We start from the raw sequence: 18,055 nt of genomic DNA on the forward strand, positions 1-18,055 counted from the left end.
CGCATATGGGGAAGTTTATATAATTACACAAAATCACCGTATCTAATGGGTGGCCTGCTAATCCATCCGGCACGTGTGCGGTACGAATCCTCTTCACCTCCTTTCACCAGAGAAGATACCGGGGAGGGAACGGGAGATGTGACCGGGGACCCGACGGGGCGGGGTGGTGATGAGATAGGCGAGCTAGGCACAAAAACGCCGCAGGGAGGCCGCGGTGGAAACGGTCGCTGATAGTGGAGCAGCAGGACCGGCATTGGGAGTGTATACAAAACGCGAGACATCTGGATATGGAGCCACAGGACATGGTTCCTTCACTGGAAGGATATGTTGTCTGTAAATGGCTCCGTCTGCTTCAACTAGATAAGAGCGCGGTTCTTTGGCAGGGCCGTAGATGGGACCCAGACGTCCATAGCCCTTATTGGGTTGGAGGCGAACCACCTGTCCACTGGTGAGAGGTTTAAGTGGTTTACTGGATTTGTCAAAAAAACTTTTCTGTGTATCCCGTTTGAATTGTAGTTGTTTCCGGACCGCAGGCGGAGAAAAACTTGTGGCTGCAAAAGCTGCTGGTACACAGACAGGGGAGCACGGGTTTGGCAAGACATCAGTCGTTGAGTTGGGGAACCCAGTATGGGATCCCTTGCAATGTTCCTTAAGTTGAGCAGGTCTAGGTCGACGTCCGATTTTACAAGGTATGAACGCTCCATTAATTGATTTGCGCTTTGGACGGCTCGTTCGGTGAGTCCGTTAGACTGCGAGAACTCAGGGCTGCTGGTAATATGTCGGAAGTCCCGTCGTTTTGCAAAGTTTTGAAAAGACTGGCTGGTGAACTGTCTGCCATTGTCGGAAAAGAACACGTGCAGGAGAGCCGTACACGGAGAATCGGCTCTGCAACTTCTCAATACCTGCTTCAGATGTAATGGTTTGGAGTAGATCGATGTCAAACCAGCCTGAATAAGAATCAACAAAAACCAGATAGTGTTTCCCATGCCATTCGACTACATCGGTGGCTAATGTGGACCACGGGAGAGGAGGAACCAGGTGCGGCAGTAAGGGCTGCTTCTGCTGGTGTGGCGTCAGGCTTTTGCAGATGGCGCAGACTTCAGCTTTGTCGCGTATGTACTTTGTCATTCCAGGCCAGTAAAACATGCTTTGTACCCGTTGTAGGGTTGCCTCCATGCTGGGGTGGACCCTGTGGATGGTGTCGAAGTACTTGTCCCGGAGGACAGCTGGGACAACTGCCTTGTGGCCCTTAACTATAATCCGGTCCTGTAACACCAGTTCGTCGCGAACCAGGAAGTATGGGCGGATTGCGAGCAGGGTGCTGTGTTGTTTATCCGGCCAGCCACGCTGGATGACTGCAGACAGCAAATGTAAAGTCTCGTCAGCAGCCGTGTGTTCTGCCAGGCTGCTCAAACAATCAGTAGGAACATACGATACCTTCATTACTGAGAACTGGTCCTGTTCAGAGAGTTGTTGTTCGTTGGTTTTGCGTGGGGCCCTTGATAGCGTGTTAGCTACATGCATGTCCTTGCCTTTCTTATAGACAATGTTGAAATCAAACCGCTGCAGTTGCATCATCATTCATTGTAGTCGTGCTGGGGCAGCGTGAATGGGTTTGTTCAAAATAGTGACCAACGGACACAAAATAAAGTCCTTGAATTTTGTGCAGGCGAAAACCACTGCGAGCATTTCTTTTTCGATCTGGGCGTAACGTTGTTCAGTGTCAGTGCGTGAGAGGCATTAGAAACAGACGCAGTCGCCATCGGTCATGGTCTGCAGGCAAGCAGCGCCAAGACCGTACTGGGACGCATCGCAGGTGAGTGTCACTCTAAATCAAAGTAGGCGAGAGTAGGTCTGCTAGCCAGATGCAACGAGATTGTCGAAAGCTCTTTGGTGCTGTGGAGACCAGGACCATGCAGCGTCTTTGTGTGTCAATTCCCGCAGGGGGCCAGATATGTCACTGAGGTTGGGAATTAATTTCCCCAGGTAGTTCACCATTCCAAGGAACCTTTGTAGACTCGTAACGTCAGTAGGAACCGGCATCTCGTTGATAGCTGCAGTTTTTGATGGGCCTGGTCTGAGACCATCACTTGTGAAAACATGTCCAACGTAGGTAACTTCCGGGACTCGAAACTTGCACTCCAGGGGATTGAGTTTGAGCTGAATGTCTTTGGTACGGTCTAGTACTTTCTTCAGATTAGAATCATGTTCAGCCAGGTCGCGTCCTTAGACAAGAATGTCATCATCAATGATGGCGCATGGATACTCAGCAAACAATTGTTCCATCGTGTGCTGGAAAACTTCGCTGGCGGAGTTGATGCCAAAGGGCATTCTCAGGAATTTGTAGCGGCCGAAGGGGATGATGAACGTTGTAAGATTGGATGAGTCTGGGTCCAGTGGAATCTGCCAAAACTTGTAATTTTTGCGCTGTACACATGGCTGCACGCTGCCAGTTTCGTGATCTGTGCGATGAACTCATCCGTGACAAAATTGTTGGGGGTATGCTTGATAGCAAGTTAAGGGATGAACTGCTCCGTAACATGGACCTGACCATTAATCAAGCCATGCATGCCTGTCGGATTGCTGAAATAACATCTTCTCACACTAAATCTGTGACACCCCGGTCAGCGCTCACAGTATAGTGTTCAGCAATGTCAGAGTCAAAGATCAGAGGACTAGGACAGCGAGATGAGTTTGCCATGATAGAGATAACTGGCACATAAACAAATTAAAAACAACAAAAACCTGATAAACGTGAACGGAGTAGGTAAGACTCACTCTCTGACAATCTTGTGCTGCGGCTGTCCAAATAACTGAAGCCTTACACCATGATAAAGGTCCAAAGACTTTATTAACGATAATGCCTGATCCACCACAGGCACCATAGCACGGGTCTGCCTCGACAATAAACGTTGAGCGGGTGAACCCAAAATGGGGTCACAGGAGATGTTGCTTAAGTTGAGAAAATCTAGGAATACATCGGAATTGGCTCTGTGCGAACATTCCATGTGAGCTGTTTGGCACTTTTGACAGCTCGCTCAGCCAGCCCATTAGACTGTGGATATTCAGGGCTGCTGGTAATGTGGCAAAAATTCCAGCGTCTAGCAAACTCCCTGAAGTGTTGGCTGGTGAATTGACTGCCGTTGTCAGTTAGCAGTCTGTCCGGAGATCCGTGGACTGAAAAATGGCGAGATAACTTTGAAATCACTCCGCTGGAAGTGGGGCTGCTGAGAAAATCAATGTCAGACCATCCTGAACACAAATCGACGAGTACCAGGTACTGCTTGCCATGTCAATCAAATATGTCAGCAGCCAATATAGACCACGGGAGTGCAGGTACCGGATGTGAAAGAAATGGTTGCTTTTGTTGGTGAGTTGCCTAGCTGTTGCACACTGCACAGGATGCCACATTCGCGGTGATGTGATCGGCCATGCCAGGCCACTAAAACACGCTTTTTGCCCGTAGGAGGCATAGGCAACAGGCTTATTTCCGTTACCATCATGCTGAAGACATGCTGTGCCTAGTCCGTGTTGTGAGGCATCACAAGTCAGTGTAACCGGTAGTTTAGGATCAAAGTAAGTCAGAGTAGGAGCACAAGACATCTGCAGCTTAAGAGTTTCAAACGCTTTCTGTTGTTGCTCATGCCAAGTCCAAGCAGTGTCTTTGTGTGTAATTTGGCGCAATGGGGCTGATATTTCACTGAAACCCAGAATGAATTTGCTCAAATAGTTAACCATGCCAAGGAATCTCTGCAAACTTAGCATGTCTGTGGGTGCTGGGAGCTCGTTGATAGCACTGGTTTTCACTGGATCAGTTTTTAGGCCAGCTTTGGTAAATATATGGCCTATGTATTTCACCTCATTCACTCTGAATTTGCATTTTTGAGGGTTCAGCTTGCGATGGATGGTCTTGGCATCATCCAAGACCTTTGTCAGATTGGCATCGTGTTCTTCGACCGTTCTTCCAGCAATGAGGATGTCATCCACTACGATGGAGCATGGGTAGCCTGCAGACAACTGCTCCATAGCTTGTTGAAATACTTCACTCGCAGAACGTATTCCAAAGGGCATGCAAAGAAATTTACAATGCCCGAACGGAGTGCTGAAAGTGGTCAACTTGGAGGAGTTATGTTCCAGCGAAATCTGCCATTTAATTACTGTGTTTAAGTTCTTGGGGTTGATACAAATCCGTATCTCGTCTTTGTTCTTCTTGGTAGCCACAACCACGGTGGAGGCTCAGTCCGAGGGGTCAGTTACAGGAGTAATCACACCTAGAGACACCATTCTGTTAAGTTCACTTTGAACACGGTCCCGCGTAGCAAGGGGAATCTTATGAGCCGGACGAACAACTGAAATTGCCTCAGGATCAATGGTAATCATGTACCTGGCAGGCAACCTACCTAGCTTATCGTCAAACAAATCCTTGTAGTGTGTTAGGATTTGATGGTTAAAGTCACAGTCTGTAGGCAGAGGACAGACAGAAAGGCTGAAAGTAATCAGACCCATGTCTAGGCATGCGTTGGCACCCAGCAGAGACGCTACATTTTCATGTACCACATAGAAATCCAGGTTGTGGACACGTAAGTTAAGACTGCAGCGTAACTCAACTTGACTGATAGGGTACACTCGACCTCCAGCGAATGGAACAAGGGATGCTGTCGTTGGAGAAACAGTCTCTGCTTTTCTTAACTTTTGGAACACAGCCATGCAAATTACATTGCAGCGAGCACCCGAATCTACTTTCAGATAAAGAGTTTTGCCATTTATGAGCAAAGCAATCATGGGGTCGTTGTTTATGCACTAAATCAGACAAAACATGTACATCGACATCAACACCATCGCCAGCAGCCTGTAAATCCATGAGAGCCGGTTGTGAGAATTCTGAGATAACGTTTTCAAGTGAATTAATAGATTGTCTCGTTTGAACTCTGTTGTTACATGAGCGACAGCACTTAAGAAAATGGGTTCTTTGTTGCAGAATCAACATAATTTTCCATATGCAGGGCAACGGTCATGAACAGCGGCATGTGAACCCCCACAGTTAAAGCAATTGTCAATTAGTCTCAACATGGTATCAGGCACTTGAGAAAAACGAGGAGAGATTTGATAAGACATACTGTCAACATTAACTTCACGTGCAGTAGAATGCTCCAGAACTTTGATGTGAGCATCAGTAATTTCAGCAAAGCGACAGCAGTTTTCAGCCGTCTCTAGGGTGAGGTCAGCATCCCGCAGTAGCTTGTCGTGTAATTTATCATTGCGGATGCCATGGATCAAACGATTACGAATAAGGCTTTCACATATATCTCTAAAATCGCACCGGCTTGCGATGTGCTTCAGTGCACTAACGTATAACTCTACAGGTTCTCCCTGTCTCTAGCACCGTGAAAAAAACAGATACCGCTCAATACTTAAATTAGTCCGTAACTCACATAATTGTCGGAATTTGCGCAGTAGGCAGTCAGGGTCTCTAATGGATTCAGCAGGAGCAATCTGGACACCAACCTCGTCAAGTCTAGCCGGTGCATAGTGAAACTTTCTGGCATGACGAGCAGTTTCTGTGCCTGCCAAATTAAGAAGGATTGACGTTCGAACACCAGGGTCAGCAGTAGGGTGAGCAGCATCAATGTAGATTGAGAAATCTTCTTCAAATACACGCGATCGTTCTGCGAGATCCTCATCAAATACCAAGACCTCTAGTTTTCTGGGAGCAGAAGCCATTGCAAAACAGTTGAAAACCAATAAACTAAAATAAAAGCAATTGAATTAAGCAAGGAGTGAGTTTGTATACTCTGACACCATGTTGCGTTGCGGCTGTCCAAATAACTGAAGCCTTACACCATGATAAAGGTCCAAATACTTTATTAACGACATAGCACAGGTAACTTCATGCTAGCACATTTTTCTAATAATGCGGGAACCAAGCAGGTAGGGTCACTATAAAGCTAATGGCGTAACTACAAAAGCATGACTCATAACAGACACCATGTAATGAGTCGAGTCAAACACATATCAAGATACAACACATGTTTATTAAATCTACTTACAGCATCAATCTACAGGACATTACAGTTCCTAGCACTATTCATACTGAATGGTGTAAGCAATCTCTTGCTAATATAAAACGCATATTGGGTGGAGCAACTACCAACAAGCACTACAATTGATTAGTAGGAAATAACCAATCTACAATAGTCATGTTTAGTATTTTGTTGTATATCCTTTGCATGCAATGACTGCTTGAAGTCTGCGATTCATGGACATCACCAGTTGCTGGGTTTCCTCTCTGGTGATGCTCTGCCAGGCCTGTACTGCAGCCATCTTTAACTTATGCTTGTTCTGGGGGCTAGTCCCCTTCAGTTTTCTTTTCAGCATATAAAAGGCATGCTTAGGTGGGTTCAGATTGGGTGATTGACTTGGCCACTCAAGAATAAACCATTTTTTAGCTTTGAAAAACTCCTTTGTTGCTTTAGCAGTATGTTTGGGATCATTGTCTTGCTGTAGAATGAACTGCCAGCCAATGAGTTTTGAGGCATTTGTCTGAACTTGAGCAGATAGGATGTGTCTATACACTTCAGGATTCATTATGCTTTTACCATCAGCAGTTGTATCATCAATGAAGATAAATGAGTCAGTACCTTCAGCAGCCATACATGCCCAGGCCATTACACCCCCACCACCGTGTTTCACAGATGAGATGGTATGCTTTGGATCTTGGGCAGTTCCTTCTCTCCTCCATACTTTGCTCTTGCCATCACTCTGATATAAGTTAATCTTCATCTCATCTGTCCACAAGACCTTTTTCCAGAACTGTGGTTGCTCTTTTAAGTACTTCTTAGCAAACTGTAACCTGGCCACCCTATTTTTGTGGCTAACCAGTGGTTTGCATCTCGCAGTGTAGCCTCTGTATTTCTGTTCAATTTCTTTTTGACCACCCTATCTACCTGACACCACCTTCAAGGAAAAAAACTACCGTTAAGGAAAAAAGGAACTTCTCAAGGAACAAACCTATCAAGGAAAATCTCCTTTAAACTTTTCCCATTTAATCTTAAATCTGTGGCCTTAAGTAGTTGTGAAAAGTTCTGATAGGAGAGGTTGGACAAACGTACCAAAACCCCCCCACAAAATTGCTTGAGTAACTCAGTAGATCAGGCAGCATGGGTAGGTTGGGCCGAAGGGCCAGTTTCCGTGCTGTATGACTCCGAATCTATTACAGGGCATAGTTTTATGGTCACGACACTAGCTAGTGAGACTGTGTATGAATGCTTGACTGAATTCCCTTGGCCGATAATCAAGTTTTTAGTTTCACTGCAGCTGTGTAAACAGACAGGTATCAGAGGGAGGGGCAGGAATAGAGTCATTGTGGTTGAGATAGACCTTAGTCATCACTACATCGCTGGAAGTCTTATTCAAGACAGCCCTGGGGTAGGCAGGAAATTAAGGTAATGTAATGTGGAAACCTGCTCCTGTTTACCCAGGAGACATTGGAGGTCACGCAAATGATCCAGTCTCTCCCCAGTGGATACACTCTGGCAACTAAACAGCTGTGAAGTGGTAGTGCGGCTGCCTTACAGCGCCTGAGACCCGGGTTCGATCCTGACTACAGGTGCTGTCTGTACACAGTTTCTACATTCTATCTGTGACCACGTGGGTTTGCTCCGGGATCTCCAGTTTCTTCCCACACTCCAAAGATGTGCAGGTTTGTAGGTTAATGGACTTCTGCAAATTGTCCCTAGTGTGCAGGACTAGTGTATAGGTGAGCGTTGGTGGGCGTGGACCCTCGATTGTAATCATGCATAATCTTGCCGCTGACTGGTTATGACAATAAACTAAATTCAAACTCAAGCTCTGGGTACAGTCAAAAACTTTTGGCCCATCAATCTCTTACCTCTCTCCTTGAAGGTATTAACAGGACATCCACTGTCCATGTTTCACCAGTGTCCAAATCGGCCGCCCGCACTTTAAGCCCACGTTTCGCTTTGATAAGTTGAGTCCGTGTTGCAAATATGGATCCGTCGTTGTGCACTTCAAAGTCACCGTTACTGGTGCTCCACCGAATGTTTTCCCCCAAACCACAGTCACGAAACGGAACTGTATGTAGGAAGGTACAAAAACAATCCATCAACACCAGACTCCACACCATTGACTCCATTTACACTTCACGCTGCCTTGGAAAAGCAGCCAACATAATCAAGGACTTGTCCCTGTATCACCCCAGTCATTCCATCCTCTCCCCACTGCTGTCCAGCAGAAGGTACAGAAGCTTGAAAGCGCTCACCACCAGACTCAGGAACAGCTTCTTCCCCTGTGTTATCAGGCTTCTGAATGGTCCTTCCATAAGCTAAGGTACTGTCCGATTCACCTCTACCCCATTGCGGACATTTGACTTTGTCTCTGGAACAGATGCTCCACAATGCTGAGAACTATATTCTGCACTCTGTATCTTCCCCTTTGCTCTGCTTATTGTACTTGAGTTTGGCTTGATTGGATTTTTGTATGGTATATCTGATCTGTTTGGATAGCATGCAAAACAAAGCTTTCCACTATGCTTCAGTGCATGTGACAATAATAAACTTAAACCTATACCTACCCCTATGCATATGAATGTCCACTGAACCAGTAGCTTAGTTTAGTTTAGACATACAGCATGGAAACAGGCCCTTCGGCCCATGCCGACTAAGGATCACCCCTACACTAGTTCAATGTCATCCCAATTTCACATCCTACACACCAGAGACAGCTTACATAGGCCAATTAACCCACAAACCCGCACGTCTTTGGTGTGTGGGAGGCAACCGGAGCACCCGGAGAAAACCAACGCTGTCACAGGGAGAACGTACAAACTCTGTACAGACAGCACCTGAGGTCAAGACCTGCTCCCCTCTCCTACTATCCCTTTGTCCTTTCCACTCCCTCCCATCCACTTCCACCTACTGTATATCCCACCCCTCTTCTCCCTGTATATCCCACAGCCTTTTGCCTTTTCATCTCTGTCCATGGATCAACCCCCCCCACCCCACCCCATCCCACTTGTATCCACCTATCATTCACCATACTTTGTCCCGCCCCCACCTCTTTCCCAGTTTTCTTCCCCCCCTTCCACAATCAGTCTGAAGAAGGGTCCCGACATGAAACGCCACCTCTCCATGTTCTCCAGGGACGCTGCCTGACCCACTGAGTCACTCCAGCACTTTGTGACAATCTCCATTCATGCTTTTACCCACAATCTCTCTGTATCCACTCCAAAGATCACAATCACATCACTTTACTACATGTTATAGAGGTCGGGAATTTTGCAGAGATTTACAAGAATGTTGCCAGGAATCGAGGGCCTGAGCAACAGGGAGAGGTTGGACAGGCTGAGACTTTATTCCTTGGAGTGCAGGAGGATGAGGGGTGATCTTATCTCATGGTGTACAAAAACCATGAGGGGAATAGGTAAGGTGAATGCACAAGTCCTTTACGCAGAGCAGGGAAATCAAGAACCAGAGGACAAACTTTAAGGTGAGAGATGAAAGATTTAATAGGAACCTGAGAGGCAACTTTTTCACATAGAGGATGGTGGGTATATGGAACGAATTGCTAGAGGAGGTAGTTGAGACAAGTAATATAACATTTAAAAGATACAAAGATGGCGGAGCTGGCTTGAAGGGCCGAATGGCCAACTCGTGCGTCTATTGTCTTTGTCAAAGCACCGGAGTATGTATGTATAGTACAGAATAAGCCCTATGGGCTGATTGGCAGAAGAATATGGATAGGTAACGCTTTGAGTCGAGACCCTTTTTCAGAGTGTGAACACTATCTGAATTTCCTTGGTGGGTGTATAGAATGAGCTGGCCGAGGAGGTCGTTGAGGCAGATACTATCACGACACTTAAAGCACATTTGGACAGGGACATGGACAGGATAGGTTTTGAGGGATATGGGCCAAAGGTGGGAGTCATGTAGATGGGGCAACTGGGCCGGTGTGGACGAGTTGGGCTGAAGGGCCTGTTTCCATGCGATATGACTCTAACTCTAACCACAATATTGGGACTTGAAAGGCAATTGCTCGTTCATTGGGGAGGGTGTGGAGAAACACAAGGTGTTTTGTAGGCCTAAGTAAACAGTACCACTGACATCAGTGACTCACTCACCTGTGAGAACCGCTTGGCCTTTGGTAACTTGCGGAGCGAGCAACGCCTCAACTTTACTCCTGGTGAAATGTCTCTGGCAGTTGCACCGTACAACTCCGCAGTAGGTCTGGAAAGAAAAGACTCTTCCTGAGACAACATATAAACGTAACGCCTTATTCTGGGCTCTGACCAGCTGAGTTCCTCCAGCATCTTGATCTTTAGGGTTATTATTGTCACGTGTACCGAGGTACAGTGAAAAGCTTTGCTTTGCATGCTATCCAAACAGATTAGATAGTACTAGACACACAGAGGGTGGCACAGTGGTGGGGCAGTAGAGCTGCTGCCTCACATCCCCACAGACCTGGGTTCGATCCACACCACGCGAGAGGCATGTACAGAGTTTGTACGTTCTCCCTGTGACAGTGTGGGTTTTCTCCAGGTATTCTGGTTTCCTCCCGCATTCAAAAAACATGCAGATTTGTAGGTTAATTTGCTTTGTAAATTGTCCCTAGTTTGTAGGATAGAACTAGTGTACGGGTGATCACTGGTCAGCATGGACTTGGTGGGCCGAAGGGCCTGTTTCCACGCAGTATCTCTGAAATGAATAGATTCTAGGTGCAGCACTTTATTCCGTGCTCCGACCTGGAGTTCCTCCAGCACATTTGTCTCAGTCCAGGTTCAAGTTTATTATTGTCACATATACTAAGGTACAGTGATAAACATTGTTTTGCATGTTATCCAATAGGATCAGATGTACTATACAATCAGTTACAAACGGGTAGAATAAAGGGGAAGATACAGAGTGCAGAATATAGTTCTCAGCATTGTAGCGCATCAGCTCCAGAGACAATTCTGAAGGAGAGTTGCTACCTGAATGGTCACCTATCCATGTTCTCCAGAGATGCCACCTGACCTGCAGTTGTTAATCCAGCACTTTGTCATTTTTTTGTAAACCAGCAACTGCAGTTCCTTGTCTCTCAACAAAGTCCAATGTCCGCAATGGGGTAGAAGTGAGCCAGACTATCTTATGGTCAGCATACTAGCTTATGGAAGGACCGTTCAGAGCGGAGAAGCCTGACAGCAGAGGGGAAGAAGTTGTTCCTGAGTCTGGTGGTGCATGTTTTTAAGCCTCTGTTCCTTCTGCTGGGTGCGAGCGGTGCACCACATCGAGATCACGGGCGCTGCAACACCATGTGGCCCCTTGAAACGTGCACTCGCTCGAACCTGTCTGTCCCTCAGAGCGGAGAAGAAGCAATGATCGGGGTGGAACAAGTCTTTGATTACAGAAACAAACAACAGCAGATACTGATTCAGACCAAAAATAGAGACAAAGAAACATGTATTCATCACCTTGTGTGCTGTTGTCACAAAGCCACAATATCAGTTTAATGAAGCAAGAGGCGTTGCTGCTCATAAATGACTGGAGGTGTTCCCAGGAAATTGTTGGTCACATATCTGGCACCATCTTTGTTTACTTTTATCTGATCTTGTGGTTTTTTATCAGATCTAAGACACTCATCTTTCACCAGCCTACCCCGCCCTCTGTCTGCTCCATAATCACCTCACTGTCTGCAATAATTCCCACACTCCTCGCCAAGGGCGGCATAGTGGAGCAGCGGGTAGAGCAGCTGCCTCCCAACGCCAGAGACCCAGGTTTGCTCCTGACCTTGGGTGCTGCTGGTGTGCGGAGTTTGCACGTTCTCCTGGTGACCGCGTGGGTTTCCTCCAGGTACTCTGGTTTCCCAAGACGTGTGGGCTAGTAGGTTAGTTGGCTTCTGTGAATTGCGCACCAGTGTGTAGGATATTACTATTGTATGACTGATCATTGGTCAGCGTGGACCTGGTGGGCCGAAAGTCCCGTTTCCATGCTACATCTCCAAACTAAACAGGTTTAGAGGGAGGTGGGCCAAATGTGGGCAGGTGAGATTAGTGTAGATGGGACATCTTGGTCGACGTGGATGATTTGGGCTGAAGGGGCTATTTCTGTGCTGTATGACTCTAGCCCTAACCACAGTATAGGGAGGTTTCACGGCAGTCGGGTCGCGACCTATGACCCGTACTGTTGCTACGCTACTCCAAATGAATTACACGCGATGAACTGCAGGTAGGCACTTACCATTGTTTCCAGCGTAGCGGGCCCGTTAAAACCCGCCGAAAATGTCAATTTTTGTGCTGTAAATAATTATGGAAATCGGGATAAGCGTGTGAGACATTTAGCCTACTTTAGAATTCCAAAAGTGAGGAGAAAAGACGGTAGATAGAAGTGAGAGCTGAAGGGACAACATGGTTAAATCGCCCATGGTTCTCGTGGGTTTTTACGTACAAAATGAAAACGCATCTGAAGAAAAATTTACAGCCAGATTTATCACTTCTGAGACTTTTTAGATACCAAAGGAATCACGAAAAAACACAAATAATGCCTTACTGTTGATGAAATGCCGTGAGCAAACGCGATAATTCACAATATTTTTATTTTTCCGATATCTGCACGGCCAATGTTTACCGAGCACTTTAGCTGCTGTTGTCCCTTCAGCTCTCGCTTCTATTTACCTACATTTCACTTCACTTTTGGAATTCTAAAGTTGGGGACATGTCTCTCACACTTACCCCGACTTGCACAATGTTTTTCAGCGCAAAAATTCAACATTTTGGTGGTTTTTAACAGGTAGGAAAGTACGCGTTTCTTGCATTAATAACATACACCGGAAGTGACGGATGTCCTCCAGATGGATTGAGCAGCTCCATGCGTCAAGCCCTATGACCCAATGACCTTACGTGCAACCCCCCTATTGGGTCTTGCAAGATCATCGCTCTTTCATTGGGGAGTGGAGGTTAATTGCCCATCTGTATATCTGTAAAGAGGGAGTGGATGAGAAAGTGGGATAACGTAGAAATTGTGTGAATGGGTGATCGATGTCCGGCGTGGACTCAGTGGTCCAAAGGGCTTGTTTCCATGCTGTATCTTTCAATCAATCCAAACTGAAACTTGGTCTCACCCTCAGCTTGGAACCCTTTGTTCATTTATGTTGCAGTGACCACGGCTCAGGCATGCGATAAATTTGCATATAGCACAGAATGATGTTTCTTATTTTGCAATCATCATAAGATAAAGGAGGGGTCGGTATGTTGCCGAACACTCTAGTGAATCTGTATAGGTGTGTAGTGGAGAACACAGCCTGGTTCAGCAACTTGAACAGCCACTTTCTCACTGTGACTGCAAGCGTTTCCTCCGGATGCTCCAATTTCCTCCCAAATCCCAAAGACGTGCGGGTTTGCGGATTAATCAGCTCTCTCTGTCCCTAGTGTGTAGGGAATGGATGAGAAAGTGGGATAACATGGAACTAGCGTGAACGGGAGATCAATGGCCTGTGTAGACTCGGTGGGTTGAAGGACATGTTTCCATGTTGTGTCTCTAAACTAAACGTAACTAATTTGTGTATGAAGGAACTACAGATGCTCGTTTACACCAAAAATAGACACAGAATGCTGGAGGAACTCAGCGGGTCAGGCAGCATCTCTAGAGAAAAGGAATAGACTCTGAAGAAGGGTCTCGACCTGAAACGCTACCGATTCCTTTACTCCAGAGATGCTGCCTGACCTGCTGAGTTTCTCCAGCATTTTGTAACTAATTGGTGTATTATTACAGGAATGGGCTGTAAATAGAGAGTGATACCACGTGGAAACAGTCCCTTCAGCCCAACTTGCCCACACTGGCCAACATGTCCCAGCTACACTAGTCCCACCTACCTGCACTTTGTCAGGACTCGAAATTAGCGGTTGCCCGGGTGCCAATGGCGACCTAACGTCCCCCCGGGCAACCTAAAACTCGTGTAATTTTGCCCGGCTTGGCAAGCACCCGGGACACCCATCATTCAACTCTGAGCGGGTCCCCCTCTCTATCTCTCTACCTTTGTCACTCTCCTTCTCCGCCCGCCATCTGTATCTGCGTCCGGGTTTCGGGTCTCCGCTCGCCCCTCATCCGCCGGCATGGCCGGCCGCCTTGCACATGGGCACTGCCACGGCCAGCACACATCATCGGCCATGGTTGTGCGCATGTGCCGCCCTGCACATGAGCACTGCCACGGCAACTGGTCAGCGTCAGGCACTTTCTCCCTCCAATTGCATTGTGGGAGATCTGGCCGCCATTGCTGTCCGGTCGCCACCTCGCCGCGACTGCTGAAACCAACGCAGAATCACTCCCTGGAGCTGGAGTAACTCTTGCTTCTTGGTTTCCTGGTCCTCCAAAAATATTCCAAATGGAATTTAAACTGTAATGGACCCACTACCAAAATCCAAAAAATAACAGCCTATTGCACTTTATCTGTTTATTTATTGTGTATATATGTGGTCTATGTTATATAGACTGAACTTTTATCTCCTGTTCTGTATTATGTTTACATATTCTGTTGTGCTGCAGCAAGCAAGAATTTAATTGTCCTATCTGTGACACGTGACAATAAAACTCTCTTGACTTGACTTGGACTTCAGCAAAAAAGGGTTCTTGGGGAAAAAAGAGCTATCTTAAATGTAGTTGCATCTGGTTGGGTAACTATGGTAGGGTGAAGACTATTCCATGCTTTAATTGTGCGGGGGAACTCCATGGAGCAGCCAGCATCTCTGGATAGAAGAAATTGGGTGACGTTTCGGGTAGAGACCCTTCTTTAGATTTCCTCTGGTTTTAGTTTAATTTAAAGGTAAAGCGTGGAAACAGGCCCTTCGGCCCACCGAGTCCACGCCGACCACCGATCACCCGTACACTAGTTCTATCCCACACATTACTGATGTAAGTCAAGAGTGTTTTATTCTCTCACGTCCCAGTTAGAACAATGAAATCCTTACTTGCTACATTTTGGGTTGGGTCTGAAAAAGTTCCTGCACACCTTTGGAATGTGGAAGGAAACAAGAGCACCTGGAGAAAACCCATGCGATCAAAGGGAAAAGGAGAAAACCATACGGACAGCACCCATATTCAGGATCAATTCCGGGTCTCTAGAAATTTTAGGCAGCAACTTTGTGGCCATTGCACTGCCCTATAGTCTTGAACTGAATTAAAACATACAGTGGCCGCAAAGGGGGACATAGTGTCACTTAGAGATTTAAGACTGAAAATGGATAGTTCCTTTTTTTTTAGTAACCAAAATTAGCAACGTATAATTTTTTGTGTGTTGGAAAATAAAATATCGTGGCACAACTGGTGGACTTGCTGCCTCACACGCCAGAGATCTGTATTCGATCCTGTTCTCGGGCACTGTCTGTGTTGAATTTGCACATTCTCCCTGCAAGTGTGTGGGTTTCCTCCCACATCCCAAAGACGCATTGGCTTTGTAGGTTAACTTACCTCTGTAAAATTGCCCCTAATGTGTAGGGAGTGGGTGAGGAAATTGTCTACCCAAACTTGTGTGAATGGGTAGACAAAAATGCTGCAGAAACTCGGCGAGTGAGGCAGCATCTATGGAGCAAAGGAAATAGGCGACTTTCTGGTCGAGACCCTTCTTCAGACTGATGTGAGGTGGGGGGGCGGGAAGAAGAAAGGAAGAGGTGGAGACAGTGGGCTGAGGGAGAGCTGGGAAGCGGAGGAGAAAGCAGGGACTACCTGAAATTGGAGGCCAAAGTTTATGCCGCTGGGGTGTAAACTACCCAAGCGAAATATGAGGTGCTGCTCCTCCAATTTACAGTGGGCCTCACTCTGGCCATGGAGGAGACCCAGGACAGAAAGGTTGGATTCGGAATGGGAGGGGTAGTTGAAGTGTTGACCCACCGGGAGATCAGGTTGGTTATTGCGAACTGAGTGGAGGTGTTGTGCGAAGCCTGCACTTGGTCTCACTGAGGTTGATCATTCGCTGAATAATCCAACCAGATTTTTTTGGAAGTGGAAAGAAATAATAGAAATTGGAACGTGTAAAAAGAGATGAGATACTGTATTGTAATTTTACTTCGGAGTCATGTGAGTGATTCCGTGAAGAACCCGTTCAGCACGCATGCGCGGCATTACGTCCAGCAGAGCAACAGCGGCACAGCGGGAGTCAGGCGCTCCCGCTATGGAGGTGAAAGAACGGACCGTCAGGTAAGCTGACGTCGGCTTTTTCTTTCACAGGGAGCCTTCTGCTGTCTGGCAGAGAAGAAAGGCTCTACAACAAACCTGTCCCCCACTCGACTCCACGGAGGAGCGTCCATCTGGGGGGGGAGGGCGCAGCAACAGAACAGACCTGTTCCCGCTCGACTCCACAGCGGGCTGGAAGTAACGCCACGGAGGAGTCCGGCCGGTGGCTCCGACTTATCGGACAGGACGTCTTTCCACCCGCCCGGGGGGAAAGACAGCCGCCTGAACAGACCTGCCCCCGCTCGACTCCACAGAGGAGCGTTCCATCTCGCGGGGGCAGCAACAAGGCGGTAGGACCGCTTACCGGGCGGTCCGCTACCCCGACACCGCGTCCGAGCCCAGCCCGCTAGCGCCTGAGCAGCGGGCTGGATGTAAAGCCAAGGAAGAGGCGTCCGGCCGGTGGCTCCGACTTATCGGACGGGGACGTCTCTCCACCCAAGCGGGGGAGAGACAGCCGCCTGAGCCGCTTGGAGCGGCTCTTGGAGCAGGAGCTCCAGCGAGGTGCACCCCAGGAGGGGCGCTCTCGCAGAGGGGGGTCAGGCACTCCCTCCACAGTGCCTTGTGCACTGTCCATTGCTTCCTCCTTTCCAGAGGATAGCTTTGGTGACCAGGACTGGACTGGTCAAGAACAGGGGCAATGGCTGAAGATCTCGGGAGTATGCAAGGGGTGCAGGAACAGGAAGAGCTGCTAGGTGTGGTGGACCCCACGTGCAGGAAACCCCACGTGCAGGAAAGCCGTTAAAAGCCTGACGACAGCCATCACATCGTTTTTTCCTCGTTCCATGGACAAATACGGAGATGACCACAACCTTCGTAAACAAGTCATAAGACCTGCCATAAAATCCTACATTGCGGGGGTGTGCATACCCCAGCCACTGAGCCAGACCCACTGCTCTTTGGCAAAAACCTCACAAAGCATATGAAGGACATGCAAGGGGTTTTACAAAACATTCGGCTCATGAGGGCAGGGCCGGGACGAGTAACCAAAAACAGTAATTCCTACGCAGCAGCACCCCATCGCGTCCATCAGTCAACGTCTACCATATCGGACTGATGAAAGCTCGGGGTCCGCATTCTATCACCGAAAGTCTTCTTTAGACCAGGGCCCAGAGCGGACCCCATGGAAAATGTGCCACCCCCCAACGTCACCGCCACGTCAGACGACGTGCAACACTCGTTGGACCGGCAGGAAACAGAAGAATACCCATAACCATGGAGGTAGGTGGGTCTGGTTTCTACCAGTATATAGAGTAATACTAACACATGGGAGTCTATCACGAGTGATCAGTATATACTCAATGGCATTAGTGAATACAAATACAATTCATACTAGAAAAATTGCCACCAGGTCAACATTCACCCCAGAGGGTATTTTTCCCCTCTCCGTTAAAGAAACAAGTGGAACAAGCTGAACTGGTGGGTGAGAATAATTACAAAGGGTATCATGGGAAAACCTGAACCCTTGCAGTTCGTATCAAATATATTCACTAAACCCAAAAAAGATGGTGGATGTCGCATCATCATTGACTTAACTTCACTAAATATGTTTGTTAAGTATATACATTTCAAAATGGAACCGGTTGTTACTACCAAACAACTAAATTCCAAAGGATACTTCATGGCAAGCATTCATCTTAAAGATGTTTACTATTTAGTACCATACACAAGGATCATCGCAGATACCTGAAATTTACCTGGATGGGGCAGCTTTAGCAGTTTAAAGTGTTACCTAATGGGTTCACATCAGCCCAAGAGTGTCACCAAGACACTAAAACCAGCTCTGGCAATATTCAGAAGACAAAAACATATTGTCATGGCATATCTTGATGATATCCTAAATG

At 47.2% G+C, this 18,055-nt stretch overlaps 1 protein-coding gene across 1 annotated transcript in view; it reads right to left on the reverse strand.

Moving 5' to 3' along the window:
- LOC116972128 (desmoglein-2-like) overlaps nucleotides 1-18,055 on the reverse strand; it is an 82,879-nt gene that overhangs the window by 49,126 nt on the left and 15,698 nt on the right. Inside the window, exons 2-3 of the mRNA XM_033019486.1 lie at nucleotides 10,136-10,241; nucleotides 7,889-8,091 (exon numbers count right to left, since the gene is read on the reverse strand). Of these exons, the coding sequence (XP_032875377.1) occupies nucleotides 7,889-8,091; nucleotides 10,136-10,241 (309 nt within the window). The remainder of the gene's footprint in view (nucleotides 1-7,888; nucleotides 8,092-10,135; nucleotides 10,242-18,055) is intronic.

This window comes from Amblyraja radiata, chromosome 4 (assembly GCF_010909765.2).
Source record: "Amblyraja radiata isolate CabotCenter1 chromosome 4, sAmbRad1.1.pri, whole genome shotgun sequence".
NCBI classification, from domain to species: Eukaryota; Metazoa; Chordata; class Chondrichthyes; order Rajiformes; family Rajidae; genus Amblyraja; species Amblyraja radiata.